The 15141-nt window shown below is 39.2% G+C and overlaps 1 protein-coding gene across 1 annotated transcript in view; it reads left to right on the top strand.

Annotated features, from left to right (window-relative positions):
- Window positions 1-9918: 9918 nt before the first annotated feature.
- Window positions 9919-15141, top strand: part of run (segmentation protein runt) — a 38418-nt gene continuing 33195 nt past the window's right edge. Inside the window, exon 1 of the mRNA XM_083133361.1 lies at window positions 9919-10222. Coding sequence (XP_082989487.1) covers window positions 9919-10222 — 304 coding nt within the window. The remainder of the gene's footprint in view (window positions 10223-15141) is intronic.

Raw genomic sequence — 15141 nt, 5'->3', positions numbered from 1 at the left:
ATTCGCTCCTCTCTCTTCTTCCTATCCTTCCTTATTCCCCCTCTCTCTTTTCTCCCAATTATTTTACTTATATATTCGTCTCTCTCTCTATCTCCCTCTTATCGATTATTTTATTTCTCGTCACCTGTCGTTATTTTCTTTTCTCTCTCTCTTTCTGTCTTTTCATCCACTTGTTTCTTTCCTCTCTGTACTTATTATTTCTCTTACCTCTCTCCCTGTCGTTGTTTGTATTTTTTCTCTTTCTTCACCTAATCGTTTCTTTCATTTCTCTTTCTTTATCGTCTTCCTTTCTTATTTCTATCTATTTTTCCTCGCTATCGTTCCTTTCCCTTCTCTCTCTTCTCCATATCGTTTCATTTCTCTCTCTCTCCCCTTTCTTTTTTGTATTCTCTCTACCGAGTTATATTTCTTTCTTTCTCTCTCTCTGTCTAACTCACATTTAATTCTGTCTCTTTTTCTCTCTCTCTCTTTCTCTATGATACATTTATTTCTCTATCTTCTTCTATGTCTCAGATACCCTACACACAAGCTTGATGCAGATAAATCGCAATCGCACAGACAAAAGTATGCCCTTTAATGCATTTATGTGTGTATTTTGATGCACCACAAAGTACTACATCATTATCACTGCAAAAAATCTGTTTGAATCGGGACTGGACCTACAGTTTTTAAAGTGGGATCCGAACCACTATGTGGCTCCACCTGGTATCGAACCCGGGACCCCTTCATTACAAGGCGAAGACGCTACCACTGCGCCATCTGGAAGGCCGCCAAAAAACTGGCATATTTTGTGGCAATCTACACATTTTGGGTTCTGTGTATACAACCATGATGTTCCCAGCAGGGAATTTTAATAATAGTATTTCCATGTGATGTGAAACATGTGCAATAATCGAATAGGCTACTAGTATTCAAATTTTACTACTAGTACTGCAACTAGGCCTATAACACGAAAAATCGTTATCCCAGAACATAATCCTTCTTCTGAAATAGAAAGGGTCATTGGCTATAAATCATAGCTATCAGTTGAATTTAAATCACAAAAATTCCAAAGAAAATGCTTGACCATGGTCTCTGACGTCAGAGCTTCGTAATCCTTTAAGTGAGTATTATTCGAACACACTTCTAAAAAGTTACTGAACACAGCCATGTTGAATCGCATTGAAAAGCAGTTTGTTTAGTCAATTTAGGGTTTAGCGCGTCTCAGTTAGCGACCAAACGCGTGCATTTATCAATCGTGTTCGGGTGGGCGATGCGAGAGCGTGGTTTTGACAGGTTCCCCGTGGGGGGTCTGAAGGGGCCACGCCCCCCTACGGAGTTTCCCTGACTGTCCGACGAACACGCCCGCAAACAGAGCATATACCGTGTAAAGAGGTAGAATGTTTCCATGTTGGGTTAAGTTGTTAACAGAAGGAAAAACCCGCGTAGCAGATTTTTTCGGTCGGCTCATTGTTTTACACGGGGACATTTAAACTGTTTTCGTGTTTCGTTTTGCGTCCCCTCGCGGTGGATGTGGGGAAAAATGGCGGGAGAGTAATTCTTCGCGTACTTTGACGTGGCGCAGTGTTGATCCAATACAAGCCAGATGCAATGTCCATGCTCGGCAAATTTTTTTCCGTTCACTACTTGGCTACACTGATCCGGGAACAAGGGAAATTGCATACTGGGAAGACTAGAGTTAAACATATATACAGCCCCAATCCCACCACTGACTCACTGACAAAAAATATTCTCCATGAAGGAAGCCCCAGAGGCAAAAAATGCTCCATTGCAAATCCCCACGAAATTATCTCAAAACCACGAGAAAATTTTAAAAATCACTAACTTAGCCCTCTTTTAAGGGTGAAAGTGTCCTTTTTATATGTCCCTAGCAATGTTCTTGTCCAGGCGCTCAAAATCCGACATTTTTTCATCATACTTTATACTCGAGATCAACAATACGCAGATGATTCAATTCGAAGTTAGAAACCGTGCATCAGACAAGAGTGACATCTACATAAGATTTCATAAACGTACTACTCAATACAAAAATAACTCCATCATGGATGTTTTAAAACATTTAGAGGTGTAACAATACATTCGTGTGTACCATGTTCTTTGTTGGCCATGGAAACGGATGTTGCTAGGGAACTTTAATAAAAAAAATAGTATTTTAACCAAGAAAATTACGGTGAGTGAATGATATTTTAATTGTCGTATTTTAAAACATTCGCCTATTGAATTCGTTTATATGAAACTGAGAGTACTTAGCCAGTTTATTATTAAGAAACAGACAACAATATTTCGAGTATTTGTAAAATATTAGAGAATATACACACATTGCGTTCTAAACTTTTCAAAGAAACGAAAGTATTCACTTTTTTCCAAAAATACATGTTTACATTTTCAAAATAATTATGAGCATTGAAGAACCCCATCTCTAACATGGAACGCACGAGTTCTAAATTTAAATTTAATCTGCAAATCAAAATACGCACAGAATCAAAAGTGTGTCAAATGTTTTGGCTTCAGTAATGCTGTACATTAACATGCACAAACTACTAAACGCAAAAAGGATACCATTTTCAACTGCTGTTCCTTATGACCAGGATCCGGATTTTGATGACATCATCTTTTGTTCCCTTATGTAGTAGCTATGCATTGCTCTTTAAGTTTTAAAATCTTACCTCTGGTAAAAAAAAATGTGAATTTTATTGTGCATTTCTTCATAATGTTTCCTATTTTTTAGTCTTAGATCACTTTTTTTCAAGCTTTACGTAATTGTTTGGTCATTTTTCGCGGTTTACATACTTTTCTCTGTTATTTTTGCATAATTGCAAAAAAAACGTAATGTAACTGCATTCCGTTTCATTCACTCCTTTTTAGCCATGAACTGACATATATCGCTTTGAGGTCGGCAACAATGAAAGCAAGACTTATATCGCAATGCCATTGTCGGGACAAAGCAGCATGCCGCTCGACATCACCTACTGCAAAAATTCTGAATAAGGTAAGAAACCATTGAAGAAAGATAAAGGTCTGCAAGAGCCATTCCTCCCTATCATTTCTACTGCTTTTCTCTCTCCATTTGCTCCCTGTCGTTTATTTTAGTTCTCTATCTTTGGCATTATCGCTTTTTTATTTCTCTCGTTCATTTTCCCCTATAGTTTCTTTAATTCTCCCCCTTTCATTCCTATAATTTCTTTTATTTTCCTCTCTCTCATCTCATTGTTTCATGTCTCTGTTTCCCCTGTCATTTCTTTCCCTTTTTTATAGTTTCTTTTATCATTCTTTCTACCAGACGTTTCTTTTATTTCTCTCTTCTTTCCTTATCGTTTCTTTATCTCTCTTTTTCTTTTCTCCCTATCGTTTCTATTTCTCTTTCTTTTAACCCTATCGTTATTTTATTTGTCTCTCTCCTTTTTCCTCCATATGTATCTGTATTTCACTCCCTCTTCTCCCCATTCTTTACATACATTCCTCTCTCCCTCTAGCCTTTTGCTTGTATTTCTCTCTCTCTCTCTCTCTTTTTTACACACACACAAACACACGCACTTCTTACAGACAGTGATTCATAGCGCAGACTGGTTGCTGCCCGAGTTCCGTATCTACTTATAATATGTTTATCTGTGCACACACACTCTGTCATTCACTTCTGTTTTTTTCTCTAACTGTAATTCCTCTTTCCCATTCTATATGGTAATTTCTTCACTTTTCTCGTTTATTTATCTATTTGTCTCTTATTTATTTGTGGCGGAGATTAAGGCTCATGCCTTTTCTTACACTCAACCACATACAAAAGTTCATAATATAGAACATATTCATAAATTATTCATATATAAACATTGCAAATAACGATCACACATATACCTTTCATGTCAAACCAACAGCGGTAAAAATGTGTAATTCAAAAAAATACATAAAACATATATATACATGTACATACACTCGTACATAGGTTTATATACATAACAGACCACTACAAATATTTATTAAACATGTTCTAATTTGACAAAAAAAAAGCCACTCTAGGCACAGAACTCTAAATGCATCAATCAAGGCACAGAGTATATCTGCCCTGTGGCAAAAATTGGAATATCTAGCTCCTGAAACACTTGCTTTTTGTATGGAGTTATGTGTATTGCCTAACTCTACGGCAACGGGCGAACTTCAATAGAATCTTATCCTGTCGCCGTACACTTATAGGCAACACACATAACGTGCCCCATTTTTATGTCACGTGGCTGCATCTAGGGACGATACTAGACGAGAACGACGCTGATTGGTTTTTTCGCACCCTCCCCCACCCCCAATTCAAATGGGGGTCCGGTACAGGAGGCACCGCACAGGTGACCAAGGCCAGAAGTGATTTCAACCCTCCTCCCTCCTCATTGAGCTGCCTCACATACCGCCCAGTCGGCCGAGGTGTCCTGCGGTCTATATGACCGCTACAACCTCACACACTCCGCGTTCGATCCGTCATCGCATACTCCTGAATCACGATAGGTATTTGTTAAATTATTACCAAGTTATTCAAAACAAATTCCTGCCCTCCGCGTAGGCCATTTTTCCCTCCCCCATGCGCTACGAGTGATTTTTTTTCTCCAATTAAAATGTTAAATTAATCCATTTCAGTGGCCGCTGGGGGTCCACAGGAATGAAGGGCAATGATTTCGCAATCTGGGTGTAATTATGTATGGCGTGTGATTGCCTGCAGCTAGGGGACAGAGAGGATCGAGTGGTCGACTCACGATCTCGGTACCGAAAGATTAGGATTTCAGTTTGTTTAAGTATTTATGCTCAGATAGAGTTTGTTTATGTACACTTTATGCTCAGGTAGAAAGAGTTTGTTTCCGTACACGTCATGCTCAGACACAGTACGTTTAAGTACACTTTATGCTCAGACACACACAGTATGTTTAAGTACGCTTTATGCTGAGATAGAGTTTGTTTATGTGCACTTCATGCCCAGGTAGAAATACTTTGTTTCCGTACACGTTATGCTCGGACAGACACATTATGTTTAAGTACACTTTATGCTCAGAAAGACACACTATGTTTAAGTACACTTTATGCTGAGATAGAGTTTGTTTATGTACACTTTATGCCCAGATAGAAAGACTTTGTTTCCGTACACGTAATGCTCAGACAGACACAGTATGTTTTAGTAGGCTACTCTTTATACTCAGGCAGACCGAGTTTCTTTATGAACACTTTATGCTGAGGAGTTTGATTATGTACACTTTATGCTAAGACAGACACTACGCTTTATACTCAGATAGACAGAGCTTGATTTAAGTACACTTATGCTTAGACAGATAGTGTTTCTTTTAATGCCTAGACAGACAGAGATTTTTTTAGTAAACGTTATTCTCAGCTAGATAGAGTTTATTTATATATACACCGTAAAAAAATACACTTTCTGCACACTTTTGGAACACTTCCTAGAAACTACTTTTGATCACTTCTTGTACACATTAAATGTGCACAAGAAGTGTACAGGAAGTGCTTCAATAGTGTACAGAAAGTGTACAAAAAGTGCAGCAAAAGAAGTGTACAGGAAGTGTGCAAGAAGTGCTTCCAATATAAATGTGTTCCAAAAGTGTGTAAGAAGTGTGCTGCAGAAACTACTTTTGATCACTTGTGGTACACTTTACGCATTTGGAACACTTGTGAAAATACTTGAGCGACACTTTCAGAACACATTGAAAACACTTCTTGCACACATGAGATATATCGCAATTCAGTACTCATACTTAGATTCTAGAATAAAAATACAGTTGACTCACATTTAACTTGACAATTGAAGGAGGAAAAAGCAACAACTTCAACTGTGAACCTTAAATTCCTCGGAACATTCAATTTATCCAATTATCAAATTGGTACATTAAACAAAAAAGTATTGATAGTTTCATGATGCAATGCGATTTCCATGTGTTCCAGGAAAAAAATAGTTATATTTTGTTATTGTTTAATGTTGCTTGCTTTCAAGTGTGTTACTGCTTTATATAATGAAATTGATTTATGTTCATAAGATATTCATTTGGCAAAAAAGTACAAAATAACAATCGATATGACCAACAACACAAAATGAAATCATGTGCTACAAAGTGTACAAGAAGTGTACAGACTTACTTTAAACAAAAGTGTACAGAAAGCGTTGAAGAAGTGCACACAACTTTGAATGTGTCCCCAAAGTGTGCAACAAGTGTACAGAATTTCGTCATTTCGGGTCGCACACATCTAGAACACTTTAAGTACACTTTTGCAACACCTTCAGTACACATCTTGTGCATATTATATGCAAGAAAGTGTACCAAAAGTGTACAAGAAGTGTATTTTTTTTTTACAGTGTACTTTACGTTTAGACAGACAGTTTGTTTAAGTACACTTTATGCTTAAGTGGGTAGAGTTTGTTTATGTCCATGTTTTGTTATCAAAGTTTGGGCCCAGCCAGAGAAAAACTCCCGGTTCTGGCCATGGATGTCCCTAATTTCAGTATGTGTAACAGCACGAACAAATCTGCGTCAATGTATTTCTTATCGACGACCATGTTTGAGCATGAATCAGCACTCAGCAATCAAAATTCGTCATCTGTGACGTCACGGGAGAATCCCCAACCTCAGCATCCTTTTCACAATGCCAAGACCAGGGTGCGGGAACCAAGACCGAGAGATGATTGGTGTGGAAAAGAAGACGAGCATCCCTTTGTGCATCCCCATTATCCAATTTTCTCCTTCACACCACCCCCCAGGAGGGAGGGTCCCACATTCTTGAGTCACGTGCAATGTTTCATTTGGACAGGGAAAGAAGTTTTGGAGGCAGACGTTCTCTTCCAATTAAATGGAACCACTGAAGGCCATGTTGGTTGAAAAGAAGCAATTATTTCTTAATGAAACACCGCTCTGACGTGTGTAAAAATATCACAAACTATGCCAATATTTAGAGATTTTCGTTTGGTAGGTACACATAGATCATTGGTTTCCAATTTTTTTCATGCAGCACTAAGCATGGGTACGAAAGAGTGCAACACTTCGAGACATGTCGAGACAACGCCGGAACTAGAGACAGACCTCGGCAAATTCGAGGCTCAACTGAGACTCATGGTCTGGTTCGAGACTTTAGTATTTGAATTTGCCCACCACTATGTCACTTACGCCACTGTGAAATTATATTTTCTCCTCCTGCAGTGAGTACAGGTGAGACCAATTGGCCAAAAAAAAAAAAAATGTTTGTGATCCTTCTCTCGTGGCGAAGTGGTTAGCACAGCGCGCTACGACACAAGAGGTCCCGGGTTCGAATCCCGCCCTGGGCATGAGTGTTCTCTGTGCGTATCCTGCTACAAACTAGATATTTGATATTGGAGAATCGGACAGGAGATGAAAAGAAAAAAGCTTCAGAGGAGAAAGAGAGATGGCAGCACGAGGTGAAATAATCTAAATATATTGTTGGAGAAGAAATGTCGATATAGTAAAAGCGATAATAAGATAGAGATATGCAAAATATATTAAGACTATGTATAAATACTATTAGATAGATGAAAAGGGAAATAGAAATATGATGTATAATTTAATAAGATCCAGCTCATAGCCAAGTGTTAGGTATATGTTAAGATGTATATAACGAAGTAAAACATTGCTGCTCGGTCAAACGCTTTCGTTTTCACTGTTTGTAGCTATCTTGTGGTGAGCGCGCATCAAATCGCGCCCCCCGAACACAGTGGCAAGCGTTACAGCCCGCAACGGTCAACCGTAGCCCCACTTGGCGTGCGCGTTCCAACCGACATCCCAAGTATACGAGAGTCGTTATCATAGTTGATAGGCGTCTTCCAACAAACACCCCGGGGGAGGAAGGAGGTAATAGTAGGTTCGAATCGTCTTATTAGTGACAATACTACTTTTGTTAGACTTAGTCGGAGGAAAACGAGCTGGAATATCGCAGCTACGACAACAAAGAGACATCGTAGGATTGGAGTAGGTCGCTACGCAGTATCATTTCCAGCTGATCCCTGTGAAGACGAAGAAAGTGCACGAGGAATTGCATGAGCAACTCACGCTCATCAGTATGAAAGTAAAACATAAAGTCATAATGGAGGAAGAAGCACGTTCAGTGAATAAATTTCATGACTAAACCGTATCATTAAGATTAGTGTTGCCCACGAGACGAGACTTTGGCCTGTCTCGTCTCGTGGAAATACTGTGAAATGCTGTCTCGTCTCGAAAATATTCGTTTGTCTCGGGACACATGATCAATCTCGCCTCGTCTCGAATTTTTAAAAGCTTGTCCTGTCTCGTCCCGTGGGCAACACTAATTAAGATATTAGAGACACGGTGTGGACTGTGAACTTAACATAAATATTATACTTACATAAGTATTATAGTGAAGTTAAGTTCGAGATAATACGTTTATGACGTAAACAGAATTTAGCGTCAAGACAACGCTCACTTAGCCATCAATAAAAATGGGACACGTAGATCCTGAAATACTGGTTTCCGTGCAATGCGTTTTGTGTGTTGCCTAACTTTACAGCGATGGGCAAATTTTGAATTGGAAGTTTTGCTAATCGCCACAGAGTTATACAACACACATAACGCATTGCAAAGAAGCTAGAATTTCAGAATCTAATTGTCCCATTTTTAGTGCCGGTGGTTGTTCATAGCCTAGTACAGAAAAGTAGAGAAACGTTTTTTCTATAATTGTTGTATCAAACTAATTAAATAACCCTGACCCATAACTAGCTGTGGCAGAAAAGCAAAGTAAAATATACCAAAACAATCAGTCCTGAATGGGTGTGGACCTACAGTTCTCTCAAGTCAACATGAATTAGCAACCATTGGTTGGCTACAAGGAAAGATGAGATGTTGTTGAAAGAATTCACATCACCATTTAACCTACGAAAATATCTCAAGTGCATCCGCAAAATTGTTGATTAAGAAACAGAAAAACGTAGCTGTAACGGCCTGCAGCAGTCCTCACTTCACATTCGATCGACGTGGCACTGTCACATTAACAAAAAAGAAAGAGAAACCATCTGGGTTCGAGACTGTAGGGCGGGTGGTGGGTGGGGTTTCCGTATGCTAATCTTTCCCCACCCCTCCACGCTCCCCGCGTCATCCTTGGAGGAGGGGAGGTGGACCGCCTGTTGGCCACAATATGCCCCCTCTCCTACCTCGCTCAAACCAGGATTGGAGAGTGTTTTGGGGGGGACCTGGGCGGTCTGCTGCGGGGGGAGAAAAGAATAAGGGGGTCAGATTAGAGGGGGGAGCGAGACTCAATTTCCGTTCTGGTGGACGTATTAAAACAGGTTTTAGGAGTAGCGTATCGACGGGGGAAAGATGTAACGCCAAGTATTGGCAGCTGATTCCACGTCAGTTCGGCTTCTGCCGCGACAGAGTTCGGTTCGAAGGCTTCGTGCGGTCTCGGCTCTTCCCGGCCAAGATCGGTTTCGCCAGCAGGACAGAAGTGACGGGATTGACAGCACTGGTTGGTGGCCCCCCGTAACGTCGTTGTCTGAGGAAAAATATCCCCACGCGCATCGTCGGGGAACCTCCTGCGCATAGGAGAAGCACAGAAGTTTGTAACAGTGTCCAAAAGTGTGTGGAACTGGGGGAATCGGCCAAAAAAAGAATCTGTACGCATAAACTTTAGCAGAACCTTCAAGAAGACATTGCAGAATGTGGTATTACGCGTGTGGACAGTGAGTTTTGAACCAGGAAGCGTGTTGTTAACCATCGCATCGGGCTAGATCACAAGAAAACCACCTTTGCAGCACCGAAACTCACCACGGTGCCCAAGACGAGGGCGCAACAAGGCTTTTGGACCGTAACCCATATACTTTCTCCCCCAATTGGACCCATCTGAGATCTCTCAATGCATCTCCTTCCCGAATTGGACCAAGGACACTTCGTGGCCCAATCGGGATTGTCAATTGAGGAGAGGATGGCCTCGGAATTAGCAGATATGGGTCTTCAAGATGCCCTCTCCGAGCACCACGGGGAGTTGGTCCAGACCGGAAGTCCGAACTTCCTGTGTACAGTGCTGCCGACTCACTGGCGGTCCAATAAGTCCCTGCCGGTGGCTTTTAAAGTTGTGGCCCTCGATGAGGTTATGGACGGGACCACGGTGACTGTGAAAGCCGGGAACGACGAGAACTATTGTGCGGAGTTGAGGAACTGCACCGCCGTCATGAAGAACCAAGTGGCCAAGTTCAACGACCTCAGGTTCGTCGGCAGAAGTGGCAGAGGTAAGCACGTTTCTAGTATACTTGCTTGATTTGATTCGATTTTTATTACTGCGTCACTTTTTGGCTAATCGCGACGATGAGGATGAGTGATTACGTGATGAAGGGACACTCACAAAGAACAACCATGCCCAGGCCGGGATTCGAACCCGAGACCCTTGACGTCGTAGCACGCTGTGATAACCACTCCGGCACTGCGGTCAGCAAGGGTAGTTCCTTCCAATCCATTTGATTAGAATACAGTAGTCCTTATTTACTACAGATCGAGATTGTTGTTCGAAAATTGTCTCTGGTACACCCGCGGGTAGAATTCACCTCCAGCAAAGTGAAAAAGGCGGTTTACTAAAGAAGAGATTATTTTGTACATAGGTTACATTTCCCATATACTTCAGAACAGGAAATATAATCTCTATGTGAAATTTGCATGTGATATGTCATCATATTTAACTGCTTCTAAGTTGAGTATAAATTTTTCACTAAATATTGTTCATTCCCTGTTTTATCACTGCACCCCATTATTTTTTTTGAGCCCATTTCATGCACAAATAGGCTAATTGGGACTGGGCCTACAGTTTAAAGTGTGAACTGACCCACTGTGTGCCTACATTGGGTATTAAACCCGAGACCACTTGATTACAAGGAGACGATATTACCACTACACCATCGGGGAGACCTTTATCACTGCACTCATTTACTTTACAATTAAAAATAATTTACATTGATACAAAATTCTGATATATATATATCGTGGTATCTCGTTTTCATTATTGTCATGAAAAATCGTCTGAAAGGGGGCATCGTTCCCCTCCCTCCTTTATCTGCTGTTTATATAAACGTCACTTGTGATGACAGGCCTAGATAGCAGTAATTAATAGTTCTTTGTGAATCCCAGCAAGAAAGTGAAGAAATGTATCACGTATGAAAAGCTAGGGATAGAGCTAGGCTGTGGGAGCTGCCCCCAACCCCCCCTCCTCATTATGGATAGTGGATTGATTGATTGTTGTTTTAAGTTCACTTTATGCACAGATAGGCTAATCGATATTAGGCTCATAGTATAGTATAACGTGGGTTTTGAACCAAGGGCGCCACAGGGAATCAATCAGGTTACCGGACAAGCAAGGTGACAGCGTTAACCACTAAGCTTCAGTTGTCAGTCTTATTTTGCGAAGATGTTAAACATCTAATATATGTTAGCCTATAGCAGATGCGATGTCGTCGCCTTGTAGTTAAAGGGGTCCCGGGATCGAAACCCGGTGGAGGCACATATTGGTTCAGATCAAAATTTAACAGTGCATGTCCAGACCCGATTAGCCTACGTGTGGATAACGTAAACTTAGCAAAGTACTCGAACACAATCCTTTCATAAATCAACTTTAGCTCTATGTCTGAATTAGGGATAGTCAAATCGGAATAAAATTTTATCCGGATATCAGGTATTCTCATATCCGAATCATCAGGATTATCCGAATTTTCACAGGCTATCCATATATTCTTTTCGATATTTTCGTATTTCAGTGTACGGATTATCTACAAATCCTTCATCAAATCTGTTCTATCCGGATATAATTATCCGGATTATTCGTTGCATTCGAAACAGACATCAGATAATTTCAAATCCGTTATCTGGATTTTACGACCATCCCTCTATGTCTGAACAAAATCAAACAGTAAAGTAATTTGGTTGCGGCGAAATTTCAATAATTCTACGTTTTGATTGCCGGGGTCTCGAATAGGACGAGATTCTCGGAGAGTAATTCCGTTCTCGGTGTTGCACGGGTTTTTCTCGTTCTCGTGTCGGATTAAAAAGGTGGTCTCGGTCTGTATTCGAGGCGAAACAAGACATCCGTGAATGGTAGTAAATGTCTTGTCAATCTTCGATCTAATTCTTATCATAGGAGTAACTCGTTACGAAGTCAAAGGTCGTGGATTCGGGTTCCGGTTAATAAGCGAACATTTTTATTATAATTCGGAACCAAATTTTCATTTAGTCTCACCGCGGTGAACAACACAGGAATTTCTCTTTTGTATTTTGCAATTTAACTAATCAGGATTCCCTGATAGTTTAGTGGGCCACTCACAGAGAACTAAATGCATCATACCGATTGATGCACCAGAACGCGTTGATTGATGCACTAAAGTGTGTTTTATGGCATCTGCGAAGAATCAGATTCAGACGAAAATATGCATTTCTACTAAAAATTCACCAGGCAATTAACACGCCCCACCACTTATTAAAGGACAAAGTAATGATATCTAGTAACATACATTATCCCAATCTGCGATCCAACAACACCAACAGTATCCGAGTACCAAAATGTAACAAGGCAAGATACGAATCAAAATCCCTGTCATCACTGGCAAGTAAAGCGTGGAATCAACTACTTGTAAATTGCAGAAAGGGGAGAAATTTGGCCAAATGTAAACAAGAGATTAGGACATTAATCTATGAATACTGACAGTGTGCCTCATCTACCACATTGCCTCCTTCATATAACGTAGCTGCAAAAATGTTTATTTTATTCTATTTCTTATATTTTTCAATTATATAAATTTATAATATTCCATTTTATGTATACTTATAAACAAATAGCATAACTGTATATTAATTTATGTAGGGCAAAAAGCTGTTTTTGTAGTTCAGAATCAATGTAAAGAAAATTCTGCGCTTAATTGTAACCCTACTTTAATAATAATAATAATAATAATAATAATAATAATAATAATTTGATGCATTTTAGTGCATTTTTGTATGTCGTAAAAGAAACACCAAAGTGCATCATGTGATGCAAGCGAGGATTTCTTTCAGTCGAGATGCATTATAATGTATCATTTGATGAGTTTTGATACACCGTCCTGCATCTTTTTCAATGATGCACTTAAACGTTTTGAGCTACAGATTTTATTTAGCACAGATGAAACGTCTAAGTGGATCATCGAGAAAGATGGAGGAAGGTGCACCAAAACGCATGAAGGTGCATCAAAATGCATCAAATGATGCATTATATTGCATCTCGACTGAAAGAAATCCTCACTTGCATCACATGATGCACTTTGGTGTTTCTTTTACGACATACAAAAATGCACTAAAATGCATCAAATGTGAATCTGATTCTTCGCAGATGCCATAAAACACACTTTAGTGCATCAATCAACGCGTTTTGGTGCATCAATCGGTATGATGCATTTAGTTTACTGCATGCATTTCTCATTGTTAGTGTATTTCCAGTCCTGATTACCCAGTCTCGGTATAAAAACGGGCATAAGTTACTTAAGATTCGAACTTATAACCATTAAAAAACACATGTGAATATTTCTTGGTTGTCAGAATTAGCTGTAAACTTTGCTGTTAAAACATGGGTACCGAACATGTCCTACGAGTCAAGTAACCTTAAAACATAATGTTCAATGCTTATTAATTTAGCAGGATTGTACATTGTTTAGCACATTCTCCTGCCTGATCTCATTGCTTTCCCCATTATTTCTTAAAAATTATTTAAATTAATTGCTAACTATGGTTTAATAATAAAAATTGTGCAATTTATACATTTTAATTAATTATGGAGTTACGTGAATTGGCGGATCCCGAAAAAAAAGATTAAATTATGACAAGTATATCATCCTTATATCCCAACAAAGCAAGTTGAAGCTGGGTTAACAAAGAAAATTAAATGCAACAGTTGAAACAAAATATGCATTAAGTACAGCTCGACATAGAAATACTCTCTTGCATCATATGATGTACGTTATCTATACAAACGATACACAATAATGCATCAATCTGGAGCATAAAATCGATTTGATGCATTTCATGATCCGTGAGTGTACAGTGTAAATGGCATATTGCATGTAAAAGCTTGCCGCGCGGGAAAATGATCGTCTAATAGGCGACAGAGTTGCATGTAGATAAGACTTGTTTCATATTTTTTTGAAAACCGCGCGCAAAGTTGATAAGATTGTAAATATTGCGCAGGCGCCACTCAATTGATTTTCCCACAGAAGCACCCATGCGGGTGGTCAGAAAGCCGCGCGGCAAGAGGATGGGATTTCTCCACTCATGCTGTTTACTGCGCAGGCGTCACTCGTTCTATACGAACAAAAGAACCTGTCCAAAGTGGCATCTAAATAGGATGTTTCCGTCCGGCAATCTGATTTGAGCTTTCTGTGCTGCAAGCTGTTATGTATAATACAGCCATAAATTCGATATGCTCCGTACATACTATTAGAACTTGGCAAGCCATATTCGAAAGAATAACAATATCATAATTTAAATTATGCCATAAATAACTGAAATAAGCCCTGAGCCTGAATATAGGCTTGCGTTGAATTATCCTCGTAAAGCCCTAATCGAAAATATAAACAGTCTAGAATTGTCATTTTGTGGAGCATCCAATATACATCACACGAAAATCCTCGAACATACAAGATTAACTTGCCAATCAATCATAACCATCAGCTTAATGACATACCTTTATTATGACAACTTCTGAATGTAATTTCGTTTACGATTAACGAACAACACAGAACTTATTTTAGGTCTTAAGAAACATGAAAATACGTTGTTCAAATAGAATAATAAAGGTAATACTGTATATCTACTAAGATATCATATCTTAGATATGTTGTTTTGACAAATGTAGAAAGTATTTAAATAGGAATGCAATTTATCATAATTTAGATGAATTAGATTTCTTGCTTACTTACATAATCTGCCCTCATTCATTCATTCCTTTATTTGGGACGTAACAGCTTTTATGCAGTTTTTTGTCCATAACAATACACATAAAATGTACACAATTGTTTTACATTAAAATTATCAGTTTTCCTCCCTATTTTACAGCTATTAGATTTTTTTTTTTTAAAAAAAAAGAACACTTTGCCTTTTACAATTGTATGTTACACTTCCTTAAAAATGATAACAAACT

The sequence above is a fragment of the Lepisma saccharinum genome, chromosome 13 (assembly GCF_977018435.1).
Source record: "Lepisma saccharinum chromosome 13, izLepSacc3.1, whole genome shotgun sequence".
NCBI classification, from domain to species: domain Eukaryota; kingdom Metazoa; phylum Arthropoda; class Insecta; order Zygentoma; family Lepismatidae; genus Lepisma; species Lepisma saccharinum.
This window is presented reverse-complemented; position numbering and strand designations above follow the sequence as displayed.